We start from the raw sequence: 22,211 nt of genomic DNA, 5'->3' as shown, positions 1-22,211 counted from the left end.
GTCTGTGTAATCAAAGCTGTGTTTTTTTCCAGTAGTTATGTATGGATGTGAGAGTTGGACCATAAAGAAAGCTGAGTGCCGAAGAATTGATGCTGTTGAACTGTGGTGTTGGAAAAGACTCTCGAGAGTCTCTTGGACTGCCAGGAGATCCAACCAGTCCATCCTAAAGGAGATCAGTCCTGCATGTTCATTGGAAGGAGTGATGTTGAAGCTGAAACTCCAATACTTTGGCCACCTGATGGGAAGAACTAACTCATTGGAAAAGACCCTGATGCTGGGAAAGATGGAAAGCAGGAGGAGAAGGGAATGACAGAGGATGGTTAGATGGCATTGCCGACTTGATGGACATGAGTTTGAGCAAGCTCCAGGAGTTGGTGACGGACATGGAAGCCTGGTGTGCTGCGGTCCATGAGGTCGCAAAAAGTCAGACACGACTGAGTGACTGTACTGAATAATTTTGGGCTTGGTGACCATTGAAAAGATCTTGTATATGGAGTCCAAAAAAATCTGGCTTTCAGTTTGTTTGCTGCTCATTGCTCTGACAGATCACTTAATTTGAGTCCACAGTTTCCTAATTTGTGGAATAAATTTTGGATTTCTAAAATCCCCCTCAGCTTTAATATTATAGGCTAAATGACAGCTGGAACACTTACATACTCATTCAGCAAATATTTGCTGAGCACCTCCTGTTTACCAGGGACTGTGTCAGGTGCTGAGACTAACTTTGAACAAAACACAGTTTCTGCCCTCGAGACACTTCCAGTTGAAATGTGACAGACAAGTAAATAGCGAGTTTCAGTGAGGTGGAATGAATATACACTGAGAGGGGAGGGTGAGCATGGAATATAATGAGAGCTCACCTTCAGGGAGGGTTCTGTTAGGGAGGACTTCCAGGGAGGATGTAGCTCAGTGGGTGAGCTGGAGTCAGCCAGGTGAAGAGGGAGAAAGGAGGGGGGTAGTCAAAGAGAAAGTTCTTCCTGGTGGAGGTGCAGGGGCCCTCAGGGCAGAATACGAAGCATTACAGAAATGTCATGCAGTGTAGTTGGAGCCAAATGGAAGGAGTGTGGCAGGAGGTGGGATGGGTGAGTGCGCAGCGTCTATTATGCTGTTCTAGAGCTGAGCTTTATTCAGAGGGCTTTGAGCCACCAGAGGATCTCAAAGCCGGAGACACCTGCATAGAGAGTGGTTGGGGATGGCCAGGACTGGAGATTAGGCTGTGCTGCAGCAAGCTGGCCGAGGCTGGTGGTATCCAGAAGAGATGGTGAGAAGTGAGATAATGTGAGCAGAACCAAGGATAGGTGATGAGTGAGATCCAGAACATCTGTTGGGGATGAGGGCTCTCAGCTGGGGCTGCTAAGGTGAGTAGCAGGCAGCAAAAGCAGGATTGCAGTGGAAGTTGAGTTTGGATTTGCATATGTTGCTGTGAGGTCAAGGACATGGCTGTGTCCCGTGGAAAGTTACGGGTACGATCAGTAACTTTCAGTATGATCAGTATAAAGTCAGTATGATCAGAGGTCAGGGAAGAGATCTAGATGGCTGCAATTAAGATTTGGAGATCTATTAGAAATAAAAGTGGTCATCACTGTTGTTTTCATGAACATTAAAGGAATGGTATGAACAATTAAAAAAAAAAAGATTCAGAGATCTGAGACAGAGATGGTGATAGCAGCTGTGAGAGAGAGTGAACTTGCCTGAGGCTAGTGTGGGTATATTTCTTAGGGGCAGAGACAAGCTGACATGCAGTTGATCCCAAGTATCAGACACATAGCAATTGCTCAGTTAGGTCTGTGTTTGATGACTGAGAAGAGAGCATGGGACTGAACTTGTAGTATCCCCATCATTTACAGCCAACCCAATATATGTTGGATATTAATTTAAAGGACTTCTCCTTTTTCTGTAGGCATTTCAGAGTTTGCGACTTCTCCAGAGAAAGTCAGTGATTACATTTCTCCACTCTTGAACTTTGCTGCAGAGCATGTTCCACGGGCAAAACACAAAGAGACCCCTCTCTACATTCTCTGCACGGCTGGAATGAGAATCCTCCCCGAAAGGTGATCCTCCCCATGAGGGCGGGGCCTGCCAGGCCAGTCGTGTTGGCTGTGATGGATTTTCTCCCTTTTCACCCCTCCTCTCCTGCCTCCTCGTCTTTCTCTTCCATCACCATCGTCATCAAAAGGAAGACATTAAAAATTCTCTGTTCAAATCTGGAACAGTACCAGACCTATAGTCAGAACTCACAAAATACCTTTTAATGTATTTATATATGACTGTGAAGAGTAAACTGTAAAGTTGTCATTTTAAAAAACCTGATTTTTTATTTTCTTAGTTTAAGGATTGTTTGCAGTTGTAATTCTACATCTAGGAATCACATAATTTAAACAACTTCTGAAAATTCCTTCTTAAACAGTCTTTTCAGTGAATTGTTTTGATTTTAAATTTTACTTTTTTCACACAGGATATACCAGAGCCATAGGGTTTGGGTTTTTTGGTTTTGTTTTTTCTTTTTAAAACAGAAAAATTTAGGATTTAATATATTGACATGTAAATTTTGGGATTGTGTTACAGTCAGCAGAAAGCCATTCTGGAAGACCTTCTGACTGACATCCCTGTGCACTTTGACTTCCTGTTTTCTGACTCTCATGCAGAAGTAATTTCAGGGAAACAAGAAGGTTAGTATATTAGTCTTCAACTTGAAATTTGGGAAGCTATTCCTGTAAGTCCTCCCAGTCTTCCACATTATACACTTTATTAAATTATTCTTAACATCTTAAAATTTGGGAAACCATAGCCTTCAAATATAATTTTTAGATGGTAATATTAGTTTTTAACATGACTAGTCTTTTTAATCCAAATGTTAAGCCATTAAAAAATAACTAAGTTTGTCTTCACATTTAGGAAACATATTTTGGATTTATTTTGCTAGAAAAGGTTTGTGTTCCTTGCCTAAGTTATACAACTTTCTGAAATTATGATAATTATCGAGCTGTTGGAACCTTCTACTGATTTATTTACTAGAAAAGGGAAATTATTCTTCACTTTGATACACTGAGAAAATCTTCTGTTTTCAAAGAAATAATTCTACTTGAGAATGAAATGGCAAGTCAGTGTAATTATTTGGGGAATAGCTTGTTAGAGACGGAGACCAAAAAGCATTTATTTCAAAATCATCTATCATTTCGCCAAAAATTAGGTGAAATTCATATACTGCCATTGAACTGTTTATAGACAAGCGAGGTAAACAGCTGCTTATATAAGGCAGTTTTATATGCCATATAGAAGTAAGGAAATGCTATCATGGGAATTGAAAGGAAGGGGACTTTTTTCCTTAGCTAGAAGCATCATGGAGAAAGTGACATTTGAACTGGGCATCAAGGGATAATTATAAACACAGCATGCCAAAGCCTGGTAAGGCTAGGGCTCTGAGAGAGGGATAGGAAGCTCATTCTAGGCAGGAAAAATGATTTAAGTCAACACAGGTTAGAAAAGCTGCACCCTGGACAGAGGAATAAAAATACTTTAATCTGATGGGATGATGGCCCTTTTGAAAGGTCATGGTAATGTTATAGGTTAGATGGGTCTTGGTGATATCAGCATCATGGTGGCGTGCATGGTTCCTTTTCTCTCTCCCCTTTGATTTGCAACTAATTGGATATCCATAACCGGAAAAAAGTACCTATGCATAGCACACCAGGACACCCAAGAGATCAGTTCATCTGTGCCCAAGAAAGTGGGTGGATTGGACCCCAGAGGAGTCTGCAGAGCCAGGCAGAGGCAGCAGCAGCAGGAGTGGCCCTGGGCCAGCACGCCCTCTCTGGCGGAGGTGGCGGCGGGTGAAGGTGATGAGTTGGGATGGTGAATTAACCTGACTGAGAGTAGTACAGCTGGAGAGACCACAGCTACTGTGAGCAGAGAAAGAAAGGAGAAGAAGGCAGAAAGAACTGAAAGGACCAGTTTCTTGCTGTCTGCTATGGGATTGTTGCAAGAAGACAGCCCACGGACCTCTGGGGATGTCCTCCCCCACTCAAGGATCCTATTCTCTTTAGCACACCCAAAACCCCAGGTGCGAAGCATACATCTCCCCAGTTGTGTCACCATCCATTTTTTTTCCCTCGCCACTGGCTTTTTTAATGTTCATGCTCCCAGCCTTAGTGATGAGGCAGCTAAGGTAAGAGAAACCGAAAGCTGTGCTGTAGCGCCACCTTGTAGAAAACAAAGGCTTCGAATTACCAATGTGTTGAATTGTTAGAATGAATGTAAACAAAGCTTTACTTAAATAAGAAAGTCATTCACTACTTCAAATGCTGTGAAGAGACACTTCATCAAACACTGTGAAAATCAAGTAATGTGATATCACAAGTTAAAAAAAAAAAACAGTTTTCTAGCAACTAAATTTAGAGACATGGACTATTGCAATCTGACTGATAAAGAATTCAAAATAGCTGTTAGGAAGAAATTCAGCGAGCTGCAAGAAAACTCAGAAAGACTGTACAATGACCTCAGGAATAAAATTAACAAAATAATTTACCAAAGAGGTTGAAATTCTGAAAAAGAACCAAACAAATTCTGGAGCTGAAGAACTCAGTCAGTGAGATGAATGCATTAGAAAGCTTGGAAGTCAAGTACATCAGATGGAACAGAGAGCAAATGAACTAATGGGTAAGAATATAGAAATGTTTCAGGTGGAAGAGGAGAGAGAACTAAGATTGTTTTAAAAGGGAAGGACCCCTTAACTATCAGACTTCATTAGGAAAGCTACCATAAGACTCATGGATATCCTAGAAGGAGAAGAGAAGGAGAGAGAAGGGAGCAGAGAGCATTCAGAGAAATAATACCTGAGAATTTCCAAAACCCGAGGAAGAAGCTGGATATACAGTCCACAGAGCTAATGGAAACACTTTGTTATTTCAACACAAAAGACCTTTAAGACACATATTAAAACTGTCAAAAGAGTGATGAAAAAAGTTTTAAAGGCAGTCAGGGAAAAAAGACACTAATCTACAAAGAAACCTACTTTAGGCTGTCATCGGATTTTTCTGGGAAAACTCTACAGAGGCCAAGGAGTGGAATGACATATTCAAAGTATTGAAAGATAAGCTTGCCAGACAAAAATACTCTTATCCAGTAAAATTATTCTTCAGATATGAAGGAGAAGGAAAGGCTTTTCTAGAAATATTCAAGAACACCTTAGGGCTTTCCTGGTGGCTCAGTGGTAAAGAATCAACCTGCCAATGCAGGAGACACAGCTTCCATCCCTTCTCCAGGAAGATCCCACATGTCATGAGAGCCCACATGTCTGTGTACCACAACTATTGAGCCTGTGCTCTAGAGACTGGAAGCTGCAACTGCCAAAGCCCACACGCCCTAGAGCCTGTGCTCTCCAAGCGGAGAAGCCACCACAATGAGAAACCCATGAACCTCAGCTAGAGAGTAGTCCCGACTCACTGCAGCTAAAGAAAAGCCTGTGCAGCAGTGAAGATCCAGCACGGCCAAAAGTAAATAAATGAATAAAACTATGTTTTAAAAAAAGAACCCCTTAGAAGGATTGTACACTATGACCAAGTAGGATTTATCCCTGGGATACAAGTATGATTGAAAATATACAGATCAATAAATGTAGTACATCAGTAAAATGAAAGAGGAAAGTCACTTCATCTCAATAGATGCAGAAAAAGCATTTGACAAAGCATATCCTTTCTGATTTTTTTTTTAAAAAGGAGCCTTAATAAATTGGGTATAGAAGGAACAGACCTCAGCATAATAAAGGCCATATATGACAGACTCACAGCTAACATTATACTCAATGGAGAAAAACTGAAAGCATTTCCTCAAAGATCAAGAATAAGACAAGGATGCCCACTCTTCTTACTCCTATTTAATATAAGATTGAAAGTCCGAGCTAGAGCAGTTAGGTAAGGCAAAGAAAAGCATCCATAAAGGAAGTGAATTTAATGCCCTTTGCTGATGATACATTCATATACAAAGAATTCCAAAGACTCAGTCAAAAATATTAATTGTTGTATTTATCAACTATTTCAGTAAAGAGGATGCAAAATGAGCCTTAGCATTTCTTTATGCTAATGATGAAGCATCTAAAAAAGAAAATGATCCCACCCACAGAAGCATTAAAAATGTGAAATACTTAGGAATAAATTTAACCAAGGAAGTGAAAGATCTGTACAATGCACACTGGCAAGACTTTACTGAAAAAAATCAAAGCCATAACCAAATGGAAAGACGTTTCATGTTCATGGATCAGAAGAGTTAATATTGCTATTACTACTGAAAGCCATCTACAGATTGAGTGCAGTCCCCATGAAAATACCGAAGACATTATCTACAGAGATAGAACAATCCTAAATTATGGGTGACACTGCAAAGGACCCCAGGTAGCCAAAGCAATCCTGAAAAAAGAACAAAGCCAATCAAGTAGTGTTTGAGTTTCAAACTCTACTCCAAAGCCGTAGTAATCAAAATAGTGTGGTACTGGCACAGAAATAAACACAGCAACCAATGGAACAGGATAGAGAGCCTGGAATTAAATCCTGGCACATACAGTCAGTTAATACTTAAAAAGAGAGCCAAGAAAACTTAATGGATAAAAAATTGTCTCTTCAACTGATAATGCTCAAAAACCTGGAAAACGCATGCAGAGCAATGAAATTGGACCCCTATCTCATGGATCAAACACTTAAACGTAAGACTTGATGCCATATAGCTCCAAGAAAGGAAGACGTTCATCATGGCAATGATTTTTTTGGATAAGACACTAAAAGCAAAAATCAACAAATGGGCTATGTCAAATTCAAACGCTTCTGCACAGAAAAAGAAATAATTAACAAAATGAAAAGATAGCCTACAGAATAGGAGAAACCTTTTGCAAATCATCTTTCATGTAAGTGGTTAATATCCAAAATATATATAAAGAACTCATAAAACTTTAATAACAACAAAAATATCTGATTTAAAAATGGGCAGAACTAAATAGACATTTTCAAAAGAGGGTGTCAGAGTGGCCAACAGGCACATGGAAAGATGCTCAATATCACTAATAATAAAAAAAACATAAAACCACAGTAAGCTATCACCTCATACCTGCTACAATGGCTATCCTCAAGAAAACAAGAGATAGCAGGTTCTGGATTGGATGAAAAGGGAACCCTTATACACGAGTGATGGGAATATAAATTGATTTACCACTATGGAAAATAATACGGAATTTCCTCAATAAAGTAAGTTCTCAGAAATATAAATGCTGTGTCATATGGTATCCCTAATTTCATTGAAAGTGAAGTGAAAGTGAAGTCGCTCAGTCGTGTCTAACTCTTTGCGACCCCATAGACTGTAGCCCACCAGGCTCCTCCATCCATGGCATTTTCTAGGCAAGAGTACTGGAATGGGTTGCCATTTCCTTCTCCAGGGGATATTCCCTACCTGGGGATCGAACCCGGGTCTCCCACATTGCAGGCAGATGCTTTACCGTCTGAGTCAGGTAGATCCCCTGGAGAAGGAAATGGCAACCCACTCCAGTACTCTTGCCTAGAAAATGCCATGGATGGAGGAGCCTGGTGGGCTACAGTCCACGGGGTCGCAAAGAGTTAGACATGACTGAGCGACTTCACTTTCACTTCACTTTCAATGAAATTAGGGGTATCATGTGACACAGCATTTATATTTCTGGGTATATGCCCAAAGGAAATGAAAATAGAATTCTGACAAGATACATGTACTCCCTCCCACGTTTACTGAAGTGTTATTCACAATAGCCAAGATAGAGTAACAACTCAGGTGTTCATCAACAGACAAATCAAAGATGTGGTGCATAGACACGGTGGAACCTTATGTCGCCATGAGAAAGGAGGAAGGATATCCTGTTATTTTTGACATAGTTGGACTTTATACTAAGCAGGGTGAGTCAGAGAAAGACAAATACTATGTGATGCCACTTATTTGTAGAATCTGAAAAAGTCAAAACCCAGAGTAAAATGTTTGTTACCAGGGGATCGGGGTAGGAGATAAGATTAATGATGTTTAAGGGTAGAAACTTGTAACACTAGATAAATAAGCCATAGAGGGTTAATGCATGGTATAGTGAATAGAGACAGTAATACTGTACTGTAATGATGTGATGATAATATTGCTACAAGGGCAATCATATATAAATGTATCAAAGTAACACACTGTGTCACTTAAATTTACAGTGTTACACGTCAAATTTATTCAGTTTTGAAAAGTTGGACAGGTCTTGAATTGTTGGACTCTGGAGTTTTGACTTTGTTCTATAGATCAGTCCAGTAGAGAATAGCGTGAGTTGGAATGGGAGAGTAGGAACAAGAAGGTCAATTAAATCTCTATACCAGATTAAATAAAGGAATAATGAAAACAGGTGAGGATCGGATATAGAAAATGTTATAAAAAGAGAATCAGACTTGGGAACTGAGTGAGAGCGTGGGATGAAGGAGTGGAAGAATCAGAGTTCACTTGTTTTTTAAAACCTTGCACTTGATAGATTTAGCCTCAAAGTGAAAACTCCGGTATTTCAAAACAATCTCCAAATTTCAAAGGAACACTAGGGCCTAGAGGATTATATTTTCAACACATGCAAATAGTATGAAACTACAAAATTAGAAGTTGAGAGTTCTTGGAAAACCACTGGAAAAAGATAAAATACACCAGTAAAAGTGCATTTCTTCAGATAATGTTTTCACAGCTTGTCGGGATAAAATAAATGTCTGCACAGATTGCACTGATCAGAATTACATAAACTGTTTTTAAACTTTACTCTTCTTACAATGTCTTTAGGCGTCTATGCTTGGATTGGCATTAATTTTGTCCTTGGACGATTTGAGCATATTGAAGATGGTAAGTATTGTGTTTCCAGTGAATGTGTCTAACTGAACCTTGTGTCTTTCTCTGTTTCATGCAAAGCGTAGAAAAGGAGCTGAGTCTTGTGACACAGCTGGGTGTGGAGGAGCAGCGTGGGAGGCACTGCTGTCGCTGAGTGAACTTGATCTTAGTGGGGAGGAGCGGGTTGTCTCCTAGATACCCTGGAGCCCACCATGAAAGCAGGATGACTGTTTGCAAGATTGTGCTTCCCTGCCTTTGTTCTGTTCCAATGGATGTTTCTTGTTCTTTCCAGATGACGAGGCAGTAGTGGAAGTTAACATCCCTGGTAGTGAAAGCAGCGAAGCCATTCTTCGTAAAAGAACAGCTGGTATTCTAGACATGGGAGGCGTGTCAACCCAGATAGCATACGAAGTACCCAAAACTGTAAGCTTTGCCTCCTCACAGCAGGTTATTATCTGTACAAATTTCCTTCCTTTTGGTTTGGTTTTCATTTAACATGTCTCCATCCATTTTTGTTTTGTTTTCTGAGTCTGAACACATCTTTACTGTGCTTGCTGAGAGTCCCGCCTTCTCAACCCAGGCGACAGGAGACGGGAGGAAACCAAGGCAAACCTCCACTAAGCCGTTTGTGTTTATTCATTGAAGTCAGCTGGTTTGTTTTCTGAACTTACGTAGAATTTTCCTTTGGTGTGTATGTCAGCCACACACCTGAGTTTTTATTTCTGTTTCCAGTCACTTTTTTTCTCAGCAGGTATCGTAAAACTTAATATAATAGCGTCAGATTTCTTAAGTGTAATTGGGAAAAATTACTTTTATGTGAGGGGGGCAAGGATGTGTGGTCAGACAGCTTTCCACTTTTCCTGTCAAGACTGAGGTTTGTATCCACTGCTCTGGGTTTCTCAACTTGTGAGTCACTCTGTCGTTTATCTGCACCCCTACCTCTGCCTCGAGTTTCCCAGGAGGCTGGGCGGCCTTGTGTAGAGTAGAGGCGGTCCAGATGGGTTCCCGAGTGGCTCTGTGTCTTTCGCTGTTCCATTCAATTGTAGATTAATACGAGCAGAGTGAGTGGTTAGAAAAGAGTGGAGCTGGACAGGCTTGGGCTACATTGTCACCCTGTCCTCTCTCATTGTGGTACCTTATGCAAGGCACTTCACCTTTTTGAGCAGGGCTCTTCAGCTGTAAATGTGAATGCAAATGTCTCTGACAGAGGATTATTACAAAACTGATCGAGGTAGCACATACAGTATATTTTTTAACGCCCTGCCAGTCACCTTGCGTCAACTCAGTAAACATTATTGATGTGTTTTTGACGTGTTTATTAAGCGCCTTAGAAAAATGCTCTGTAAATTCAAGTATTACAATTTGTGTTTCCTACTTCCCATCCAGGCATGCCTCTAGAAACTATTACACTCTTGGTAAAAAGTCACATTTTCCCCTCAAAGCAAGAAATTCAGAAAAGCAAATTTGGAAAAAAATACTGAAAAATCAGGAATAAAAATTTCCCATGGATGCATCATCCAAAAAAAAAAAAAAAAAGATAGTGTTTTGGTGTATTTACTTTCATTCTTTTTTTGCCTCCTCATAGTTTTTAAAAATATGGTTGTTATAATCTTACTGTTTGTCCAGAGTTTTGTCATTTATTGAACAGTACATAAGCATGTTCCTCCATAAGCTGCTACCATAATAACTAACCCCTCCCTGGAATTGTGTATTTCAGTGGCATCCAGTATTTTCTGTCACAGAATTGCAAAGGACATGGTTGTGTATAGAGACTTCAGTGTTGAAGATTATTTTCATAGTGTAGGATTTCCTAAGTAGATTTACTAGATCACATTGTTAACATCCTTTTTACAAAGTCATTTTGGTATCACAGATGTGCAGCCCACCTGAAAGTTTTTAAGTCAGGGTTGTCATGTTGAAGTAGGAAAGATGCTTAGAAGGATCCTTGGGAAATGCAGGAGCAAAATGTTTGCTCCTTTTAGATGAGACTCTTTCAGGATCCCTCTTTTTAGAAGGAAGTAATTTATTTTTGCTTAAAATACTTAAGTCTGTGGCCCTTACATCTGCAGGAAGAAGTAGCTAAGAACCTGTTGGCTGAATTTAACTTGGGGTGTGACATTCACCAAACCGAGCATGTGTACCGTGTCTATGTGGCCACGTTTCTTGGGTTTGGTGGCAATGCTGCTCGACAGAGGTATGAAGACAGAATATTTGCCAGCACAGTTCAGAAGAACAGGTAAAGCACCTTCCGCTGCTCAGCCATGACTTTGAAATCTAGGTCTGTCCTCATAGAAGACATACCCAGGCGAAGCAGGGAGCCCTCAGTCAGGAGAAGAACGTCAGCACTGTTAGCGGTTTACTGCCCAGCCTGCTGAGCTGGGGAAGAGATGCAAGGGCGGCAGGCTCCTGCCTTTAGCCCCAGCCTACCAGGCTCTGAAGGAGGCTTCCTCTCTCAGACCCAGGGCTTCACTGCTGGATTAGAGGTCTCGCTCTCAGGATGTTAAGTACTTGTAAGCCCTGGGTGGTGCTATTCCAGAATGCCAAGCCCTGGGGAAGCTCAGCACCTGGGCCACTCAGATTTCCTGGCGGCCCACAGGATGCAGTGGTGGCACTGAGTTATGAGATGGCCTAGTGTCGTGGGAACCAGCCTGGGCAGTTATGCGGTAAATATGACCGTAGGAAGGAAGTTACTCATAAGAAAGAAATGATCCAGAAGTCAAAGTTTGTCATTTTAAACATCTTTAGCAGTAACACTTTTAAAAATGAGTTTATGAAGATTTCTGGTATCGAAAATATCAAAAACACCTTATCAATTTAAATTTATTTTATATGTTTAAGTATATACCAAATATTTATTTAGAATTAGTCCATTAGAACAAAAAAGCCATTCGGATGAATTAAAAAAACTCTGAAATCTGGGGTTATGTAAAGAGTTATTAATTACTATGCTTTGTTTTGTTTGTTTTGATGTAACAATTTTGATGGGAAAAATCCTGATTTTAGAGCTAAATGATAGTGTATTTCTTTGATCAATTTGACCTTTTTGTTGTTGAGGTATAGTTGATGTACAATATTATATAAGTTTCAGATGTACAACATAGTGATTCGCAGTTTTTAAAGTTTATACCCCATTTATATAGGTATTATAAAATATTGACTACAATTTAATCTTAATAAACCTGTGGAGGCCTAAACTTTAAGAAAGTCCAAATCAGAGCCATTTAGCTCTTCATTTTCCAGAAACTCACATGTGTGAATAGGAAAAGTAGTAAAAATTTGTTCTTTGTCTGCTCTAGATGTTAGTTGAATAGTGTTAGGTAAGAGATAGTAAGTAGTCCCAGTTTCTTTTTAAAAATGGCATATTGTAGCATACTTTGGTAAAATTATTTTTAATATTCTTAAAATAGAAATATTTTATAAGTGACATTTAATTTAGAACTTTGGAGAAATACCTTCCTCTGCAGTCCTAATTTTTACTAATTGGTTTTAATGTCAAGAAGGTTGTATAGTAGGCTGTGGAGTAGTACTTCTTAATTTAGACATAGAGCAAGTAAAACCTGTAGCATGAGATACACATTTAGCTCATTCTAGATTTATATAGTCATTATAAATATTAGTCATTACTTTTTACATTTGTCATGAATTGAGCCTTCAAATGCATATTTATCTCTTTGCCGTTAGTAATGATGATTGATTTTTTAAATTACTCAAATATTTTAAATTAATGGCAAAGATCTTAATTTATTACATGCACGTCCATTTTGAGTTGCCCTCATCTTATGTCAGTGGAGTGTCAGGTAAAACCTTGACTTAATTTCAGTGACTAAATGTCAAATTCAGGTGCCCTCCTAATAGTTAAATACCTTTTAGGCCCACAGGATTTCCTGGTGTCAAACACTAACATAACTTGAGCTTTTCTTTAGTGGTGAAGACACACAGTAGGATGACAGATCTGGACATTTCATTGGGAGCTAATAAGTACAGAGCATGTCAGTAAACAGTGTGAAGATTTCTACAGGACTTCCCAGAGCCTGCAGTGCAGTAAAATTGTTATCTGCTGTAGCTGAGATCAATAGTTGGTTACCTTGAAAAATTCAGTTAGAGCAGAGAATCGTAAAAATAGGATCAACCTCCAGCATTTTGTTCTAACTTGTGTACTCGGTTGCCAGTCTTTTGCTCTGGACTAAAAGCTTTTCTTAGGCTGCATCTGTCATTTCTCTGGCAGGCACTGCACCCACTCATTTGATGCCATTTTGGCTTTCTTTCAAGAATACCAAGGCCTTAAAGACATCTGTGAAGCAGTTTGATGGTATTTTCTTTCTAGATTTTTACTAATTTTTCCAAACTTAAAAAATCTTGCTAATACCTAATTTGACACCAGTTTTCTAGCATTTTGCCTTTATCATATTTTTCTAAGTTATCTGACCCAGTTTTCACAAGACCAGTGCCTCTTTTTACAGTCACATTCCATCTACATATAATTAAAATCACAGGCATCTGTGGCCAGAATGGGGCTGGGAATAACACAGTGAGTGGGCGTTGGACTGCAATGACCAAGAGACACGGAAGAGCTTACCAACTGTACCCTCGACGGTGGGGGACATCAGACGGAAAGCATCAGTGATCTGACCAGGTCATAGTTTCACTGGCTCCCGTTTAGGTGTCTGCTATGCTCGGGTGTGTGTTATGAATCTCCTGGAAGGGCTCAAGTCTGTGTTTTACTAGCTTGATTTTTCCTGAAACCCTGTTGTGTTCCACGGGACAGAGTTTGGGAAACACTAACTTGGAGCCACTTCTTCACAGTTTTCTGTCAGTCTCATGATGAAGTTTCTCTTGGTCCTGTAGACTCCTGGGGAAACAGACTGGACTAACTCCTGACACTCCGCACCTGGACCCCTGCCTACCTCTGGATATCAAAGACGAAATCCAGCAAAACGGACAGACGCTGTACCTGCGGGGGACAGGGGACTTTGACCTGTGCCGGGAGACCATCCAGCCTTTCATGAACAAAACAAACGAGACGCAGACCTCCCTCAACGGGGTCTACCAGCCTCCAATTCACTTCCAGAACAGCGAGTTCTACGGCTTCTCGGAGTTCTACTACTGCACGGAAGATGTGTTACGGATGGGTGGAGACTATGACGCTGCAGCATTTACTAGAGCCGCCAAGGTAACTGCCCAGGGAGCTGGTGTAGGCAGCAACAGGCCCAGACTGGAGCAGGACATGGGAGATGGCAGAAGGCTGTGTGCAGCGCCTTAGCAGCCCTGGCTGGGCCTTGGTTAGGCGAGAGGAACAGTCACAGCAGAAGCCAAAACACCCCCCATGAGCCAATGGACTGCCCTGCCATCCTGGCTCCCACACCTGATAGTGTAATTCTGGCCCCACAGCTCCTCACAGCTTCCTGCCCTTTGCTGCCAGCACCCCTCTTCTCTTGTTCTCCGTGCCTTCCTGACAGCCCCCTAGGCTCCAAGCCTGGGCAGTCTCCTCCCTTGGTCCTCTGACCTGTAGGTTCTTGGCTGGTCTCATCTGAATGCATGGTTTGCTGCTGCCTTCCAGAAAGAGGCTCCACATGTGACCCCTACCCAGTGCCTGCTAGCCCTCACAACTCCAAATAACCCCTCCTGTCTCCCCATTCTGTTCTGCTGTGTTGTCTCGATCAGGGCATCACAAGCCATCCAGTCCCCCTCCCGTTCCCCTATCACTCATGCATCCCCTCTCGTACACCCCGTTAGAGCAGTCATTTAGCATATTATTATGCGTCAGAAATAACTTTTCAGCCCCTGCTCTCCCTGCTTTCTGTCCACCCTCACTGTCCCAGTCCTGGGCTCTGTCACTTGCACCGCTGCAGGAGCCTCCCTCTGGTCCTCCTGCTCTGGTCTCCCTCCTATCATTCATTCTCCGCACCACTCCCTAATGTTCCATCTGAAACCCAAGTGCAGCACCTTGGTCTCCTTTTCAGAGTCTTCAGCATTTCCTCTTGCTTCCAGGATGAATTTCAAACACCTTAGCATGTCCACCGCACCCACCCTTGCCCCGCCTCATCTCCCCACCCAGCACTTTATGCTCTAATTGTATCAGAGATTTATTTGTTTCCCTCCTGTCAGCGCTCCCTTCCATCTTGTCTTTGGCCATGGTGTTTCCTCTGCCTGACAGGTGTCCTAACCCTCTCACCCCAGGCTGAGCACCATATTTTCTGTGTCCCGCCTCTTGAGTTTCACTGCCTCTCTGAGGCTCAGTTTCTTCACCCTTTAAACAGAGGTTAGAATAGCAGCCATGTCAAGGAGCTGTTTTAAGCATTACACTCAGAAAAGGTGCTGACACAGTGTTCAGTAAGTCTTAGCTCTTAATAAATACCTCTGTACAAGTGACATCAGGAAAAGGTGGCACCTCTTTCCCATCTCTTGTAATCATCCCAGTGTGCCCAGGGGCTTTCCTAGTGGTTCACATGGTAAAGAATCCGCCTGCCCATGCAAGAGACTCAGGAGATCCAGGTTTAACCTCTAGGGCAGGAAGATCCTCTGGAGTAGGAAATGATTACCCACTCCAGTATTCTTGCCTAGAGAATGCATGGACAGAGGAGCCTGTAGTCCATGGAGTCGCAAAGAGCTGGACATGACTGAGCAACTGAACACACACACTGAGTTCCCAGAATACCATGTAACCATGGACCTAGGTGTTAAGTCTGAACCAGCTGAGGTACAACTTCACTTTTCCAAAATCTGTGCCAGTCACATGCAGTTACAGGGGCAGAAACTCAGCAGCTTTGGAAGAGGTTGGTTGTGGGCAGTGAAACTCTCTGTAACAATGATCTTGACCAAAATTTAAGATGAAAAACAAGCATTGTCTCTCTCATCAGGGAAGCATTCATGGAGTGTGTGTCGTGTCCTCGTGGGATATGGACATATATTAAGCTTGTGTTTCCTGATTGGAAGGATATGAATATGAATTTGGTCAACACTTTTTTTTTAATGAAAAAAATTTAATAAACTTTTCCTAGGGATATACTTGGGGTGAAATTTCTTTCAGGATTACTGTGCTACGAAGTGGTCGATCCTGCGGGAACGCTTTGACCGAGGACTGTATGCCTCTCACGCCGACCTCCACAGGCTCAAGTAAGTCATGGACAGAGAGCCCAGGGTACGTTGAAGAAACTGTGTGTCCAGTCTTGGCCCCAGTCTACCTTTGCGTCCTCATCGGTCCCTCATCTTCCGCATCTGCCCGGAGTCCTTTCAGTTGGATGGCAAAAACTCACCCAAACATGTCTTGTAGTCTTGGGCTCCGTTTTGGTCTTCCTTCCACCTGGGATTCTCCTGTGCATCTTTTGCCACTGATGCGCTGCCCAGAGGTCAGAGGTCAGAGCTTTTCTCCTCTGTCCACTCAGCCAGGCTCCATCCCTCTCTCTGAGTCTCCAGAGCCCTCATTATGACTCTGGCACATTTGTCATATTCTGTTTTGTTTTATAGGTATTTGTTGCTTTTTAAAAATCCTTTGCTTAACCACATTGGCTCTGTTATTATTTATGATGATATCGTATTACTTGCTTAGCCCAGCACTTTGCAAAAAGCAAGCCTCTGATAAATATTTAAAATCTTGGACTATCAGAGCCAAAAAGGACCCTCCCATGTTCTCATTATATAAAAAAGAAACTGAAGTTCAAAGAAGGTGACTCTTGCTCAGTATTTATTCAGAAGGGAGTTAAATGATGGAAAGCCGAAGGGAAAAAGTCTCTCATGTGCACCACGTATTAAATTATATAGAGATCAGATTTCATGGGTGAATCGATTTGACAGGTGAAAGATGTGGGACAAGGAGTATAAACCAAGCGAATCAGCTGGAGATGCTGATTCGGCCATCAGAGGACCAGCCTCGTGAAGCCTGCACACCTGTGTCGATCACAGAGGGCAAGACCAACCACACAGCTGTGTGTGGACCACTGACTCAGTCGCCTTCATGTCTGTGCCATTTGTAGGTATCAGTGCTTCAAATCTGCCTGGATGTTTGAGGTGTTCCACAGGGGCTTCTCGTTCCCTGTCAACTACAGAAATTTAAAGACAGCCTTGCAGGTTTACGACAAGGAGGTGCAGTGGACTCTCGGAGCAATCCTCTACAGGACCCGCTTCTTGCCCTTAAGGTAAGGCTGGGAATCTGTACAGAAGTCCAGCCAAAGGTGCTTCTCTGCATCTGAGGGATCCTGGTAGCCATGGGTGTGGGCATTTGGGGCGTTGTTAATGCTGGCTGTGGGCAGATTGGGAGCATGGCGGGGTTGGAGGGGTAGCGAGGGGGGCGTCTGACTTGGTCTTCCACACGGGTGCATCCTCCCCTCCCATTGTCATCAGCTGTCCGTTGCCTGGCCCCGACACACAGGGGTCCATTCCAGGGTCCTTAACCCTGATGGCCTTGGACCCCTTCCTGAAATCTTGCTTTTAGTGTGCAATATAAATGCAAAAGTTTATAGAGGAAACTGTTTATTGCAATATATTTACCAAACATCACAGAAGACACACTTGTGATTCGTAGTGTATGTTCTTCCTTATTAGAACCTTAGATAGCAAGACCTGGCAGCAGAACTCATACTTTCTGGAATTTCAGTGTAGTGATACCTGCTGATGGTATTTTGAGGCATCTGCAGAACACCCCAGCGTGATGTGAAAGGTCTGTGAGTTGTCCTAGAACTCACGTGTCCTGCTGACACTGCAGTGGTTTTCGTCTGCACTCAAACTCAGTGGAAACACTGCATTGCAGCCAGGGTCCCAAAATAAAGACGTGTCTTCTTCCCCTGTCACATTCAGACCTGGCTGTCAGTTGACCCCCACATCAGAACCCTGGTTCACAAATAAATGGATTAGCTGGTTTTGTTTTTGTTTTTCCCTTCATTTAATTAAGCTTTGCCCAGCAGGACGTTTAGCTGGGTTAAGAGCAGAAACTGAGAAGTAGGTATTAATGATCACAAACATGTGCTTTGATTCCACATTGGCTTCTGTGTATTAGTGAAACACAGTTCTAACTTTCTCTGATTTTTGTTACCCAAACCAGAGTGTTGGTAACAGCTACAGACTTATGAATACACTTTCATGTGTTACCATGTTCATACTCAGAACCACCCTCTGCTGGGCCACATTATCCTGCATTTTAGAGGTGAGGGAACCGGGTCTGGGAGACAGAGCTGATGGTTTCTGTCTGCAGACCCGAGTCCTAAACCAGGTCCCCCCTGCCCTGTCTCTGGGCACCGCCACCTTGCGTCTGCTGCCTGCCTAGTTAGCCGTCCTGCTTGTTCTTGTTCCCGGGGCAGAGACATCCAGCAGGAGGCCTTCCGGGCCAGCCATGCGCACTGGCGGGGCTTCTCCTTTGTGTACAACCACTACCTGTTCTCCGGCTGCTTCCTGGTGGTCCTGCTCGCCATCCTCCTCTACCTGCTGCGGCTGCGGCGCATCCACCGGCGGGCCCCACGCAGCGGCTCAGCCACCGCCGTCTGGCTGGAGGAAGGCCTTCCGTCCCAGAAGATAGCTGGTACCTTATGAACCGGACTCCGAGCCCCCGGAAGACTCTACAGGAAAAGCCATTTTTGCCTCAGGGTTTCTCCTCTTCATTCTCAGTTAGTTTTGTTTTTCCTTTTCCTTTTTGTTCCTTGAAACAAAACCAAACCCCACTGTTCGTAAACTCTGCTGTCCTAGAAGTATTGCGTCCAGCTGTTCTGTGTACAGCTTTGAATAGAGGAGTTGGGAAAAGGGAGCATCACTTCATTTTTGCTGCATAGACTGTCTGACAAAAATTACAAAGATTTTGGGTTGTTCTCTAAGGCATATTCAATTTTAAACAGATGCACTTTGATACTGGAGGAAAACAGCAGGCTGTCCTCTGTCAGGGGAGTTGGAGCTGAGGGGTGACGCTTTCACAGAACCAGAACACGATCTCACTGGACCGATCATCCCTGTTTCTGTCTCAAAAGCTCTTACCTAAAGAGGGAGATGCTTAGTTTTATTTATTGTTCAGGGCTCTTACTGTTTATTTTCTCTGCAGGTTTAAAAAACCAGAACCATTTATATCCACAGTAGATAGGTATAGGCACCAAGAGTTAGCAGTTTTTAAAAATTGATAGGAAGAGACCTGAAAAAATGTGAAAATGACCAGAGTGCTGTGTGTGTGTGTGTGTGTGTGTGTGTGTGTGCTCGCGTGCAACACCAGTGGGAGAGACGGAGGGAGTGCAGTGCTGCCACTTTTAAAAGCACACGCTTCAGGGTCTACTGTTGCATTTCATTTCATTTAGAAAAACATCAGTCCTCGGTACCAACCACAGGCAATTACTTCCTTCATCCCATCTTTCAGCGCCCTTAGAATACTATGTTTTTGACTGAGTTGGAAAAGTCATAGTTTCACTGGTTTTAATGTTAGAACTAGAGCTGGTGTCTGCCAACTGGCATGTCCGTATTTCTCATTCATTTGTGGTTATTTAATTGTGCTCTCGTTTCTTCCTCCTTCAAGTTCGTATCCCTCTTGCCCTCGTATTTCAGAGACTTGGCTTGACTGTTGTGGTTGAGGTGGTGCTGGCAGGGCCACTGTAAAGCCACAGGACTAAGAGAAAGAAGAATCAACTCACATTTTGAGGAAAACAAATTTGACATTTCAAACAAAAACCTAAAAAGGACAGCTGGATTAGTGTCTGTGAGATGGGTGGTTTTTTACCTATTTATTTAGTTCAGAAACTGTGGACATTCTCATACATAGTTTTTTAGATGACGGTGTGTGTGTGTGTGTGTGTGTACACACGCATGCACGCCCCTAGACTATTTCTTAACTCCACAACAGGTAAATCCATCTAGTTGGTAACAGATTTATATTTTGAGAGTCATCAGCTGCTTTTTAAAAGAATCACTGATGAGAGAAAGAATTCAGGTTCTTAAGCCCTTATTTAATTTAGAAAAAAATTGGATATTCATCTTGTCTAGTAATTACTTAAAAACCTGACATACTATATGTTGATAACTTAAAAGATTACACATTTATGAAAGAAATGCAAATCCTCTGATCCTGCTCTTCAAAGTGAATATTCTAACAATGGAAAAATTGTTGGTAGAAAGTTTGCCTCTCAGATATCAAGAAGGTTGGAGGAGCTAGATGGTGTCATAGCATCTCATGTGTAGAGAGACTTATCTCAGAGAGGATGGAGACAGGTATCTCTCGAAAAACATCCAGCCTCTGAAATGCTGATCTCCAGCTGTTTAATTCCCTGGTTCCTGGTAAACACTGTTCGTTTTCAAGACGCAGCCACACCATGAGCTGTGTCATGAGTACCCCAGGGGTAGAGAGAGCTGGCATGCTTCTCCTTGACTTCTTAGAGGGGTTGCCCTGTGGACTGTAGGTGGCATTGGTGATGATAAAAAGTAAGTTTACAAGTTAGCTTTTCTGCCACGAGCCATGTGGAGTAGTAAGGCCCTAACCTGCAGGATGAAAATTTCCCAGATTTTGCCTTTCAGATCATGACAAAGATAAGCTAGCACAGGTAGGTTTAAATGGGCATAAATTAAGTAAACAGCCACTTTTTAGATAAAGGGTGCTAATGTGGTCCAGCTCTGTACATTTGGAGAGTGCAGCAGAGACCAGCATGGAAGATGCAAGCTTGACATCCGTCTGCCAGGACCTATCTCAGTCTCCAAGAGTCCCCAGGTTAGGGTCCCAAGGCATAGTGGCCGTGTACTTTGCATAGTTCGGAGCTGTGTACCCCATCAAAGCAGAGGCTTAGCAAGCCATCACCCACAGGGAAAATCTGAGAGACTCTTGAGCTGAGAATGTGTTTTCAGTTTTTTTAAGATCATTAAAGGAAAAGTAACCGATACACACCAGAGACTACATGTGACCTGTAGAGCCTCAGACACTTACTCAGTGTCCCTTTAGAGAGGACTTTTCAAGATTGGTGTTCTAATAAACCAGATAACATACTCCCCCCTCCCCAAACCCAAATTTAAAACATGCTGTTGGCGGGGGGGAGGGGGGGGTGGGCACTCACTCTGCCCTGTTGTGACATCTGCAGGCACAGGAGGGGCCTAATTCTGGAAACAAATAATGTCAATTAAGGGCTGGCCAAGAAGGCAGTAAAGTGTGAACACTTTTAGTGACAGAAAGCAGGAGAAATCAGATGGGTGGGAGGGAACTTGCTGAAAGCCTTGCAAAGAGCAGTGTTCTGTGTTAGCTCTCTGTTTGGTGGAAAAATTCCTCAAGTAAACGCTTCTGTTCATCGTCCTACCTGTTCTGCTCCTTTTTAAAGCTCCAGAGAATGTTCTTGAAGATTTTACAGTCCCTGCAGCGACATCACAGACTGATCGGTCCCAGTGGTTTTTGCACATTCTCACCCTAAACCACTGGCTTTTTGCAGCTCCCCACCCTGGAAGCTGGGGAGACCCCTTGCTCTCCTGTCACCATACCTGTGCACCCAGGCGGGAAAGCTGTAGAGTACCTGGTGTTTTAAATCTGAAACTCAGGCCTACATAGGATACTTCTCCATCTAAGAAGCATGCGCCACTTAGCAAGAAACTCAAACAGGCAACTGCGTTTTCCAAGCTTTTTTTTTTTTAAATCAGCTTTAGAATTTTGTGTGGTTACGTGCAATGAGTGCAGCAGAACTACCTATAAGTAAATTATTTAGTTATTTATTTCTCTTTCAGGGTTATGTTTTTTTACAATTTTTATTGATTGTCCTCTTCCGTAGTGAATGAGGTGACCAACCAAGGAGAATTCTGTGTTCTGTTACTAAGATTTTATTTCAAGGTTAGGCATTATACAAACTAAAGGAGCATCTCTAAATGTTTTTGATTTAAATGATGTTTTCCATTCAAAGAATAATTACCCTCGGGGAATTGTGCTGTTGTATCATTTTCTATGTTTGGCAACCTCACCTTGCGACACTCCACACAGATGCGTGTTGAGAATAAAATGGAAGTTCATCTGGTGGCCCATAGATTCTGTGTGAGCTTGCTTGCTTGTGATTTTTTAAAGAGATTTTCCTCTGATGTTTGAATCTTGTTACCTGTTAGAATGCTTAGTTGAACTTGAATCTCAATTCAGTAAAATAAATTGTCTGAGTCTTGACTACACACTCCATGCGTTTGCTGTATTTGACAGGCATATAGTGAGGCTCTGCTGTGTGTGGTGGAGGGAGGGGTCCCAGGGTCCTTCAGCTGGAAACCCAAATATTTAATGAGTAGAAACATTCACCACAGTGTAATACTAAGCCATTCATCAACAATAAAGGCCATTGAAAGACTACTGTTTATAAGATTGTCATTTTAAAGGACCCATTAACTATATCTCTGGTGGCTCAGATGGTAAAGAATCTGCCTGCAATGCAGGAGACCTGGGTTCAATCCCTGGGTCA

General features: G+C 42.4%; 1 protein-coding gene across 3 annotated transcripts in view; it reads left to right on the top strand.

Moving 5' to 3' along the window:
* The window catches only part of ENTPD4 (ectonucleoside triphosphate diphosphohydrolase 4), a 37,074-nt gene extending 15,141 nt beyond the window's left edge, over positions 1-21,933 (top strand). For 2 of the 3 annotated variants that reach the window (XM_018052334.1, XM_018052333.1), the window contains exons 5-13: positions 1,901-2,051; positions 2,566-2,669; positions 8,800-8,859; positions 9,137-9,291; positions 10,914-11,080; positions 13,690-14,014; positions 15,872-15,957; positions 16,815-16,976; positions 18,135-21,933. In XM_018052334.1, the coding sequence (XP_017907823.1) occupies positions 1,901-2,051; positions 2,566-2,669; positions 8,800-8,859; positions 9,137-9,291; positions 10,914-11,080; positions 13,690-14,014; positions 15,872-15,957; positions 16,815-16,976; positions 18,135-18,363 (1,439 nt within the window). In that variant the 3' untranslated portion in view covers positions 18,364-21,933. The remainder of the gene's footprint in view (positions 1-1,900; positions 2,052-2,565; positions 2,670-8,799; positions 8,860-9,136; positions 9,292-10,913; positions 11,081-13,689; positions 14,015-15,871; positions 15,958-16,814; positions 16,977-18,134) is intronic. The other variant, XM_018052335.1, reaches the window with a different exon arrangement.

This window comes from Capra hircus, chromosome 8 (assembly GCF_001704415.2).
Source record: "Capra hircus breed San Clemente chromosome 8, ASM170441v1, whole genome shotgun sequence".
NCBI classification, from domain to species: Eukaryota; Metazoa; Chordata; class Mammalia; order Artiodactyla; family Bovidae; genus Capra; species Capra hircus.
Note: the sequence above shows the minus strand (reverse complement) of the source record. Positions and strands in the feature narration are given on the sequence as shown.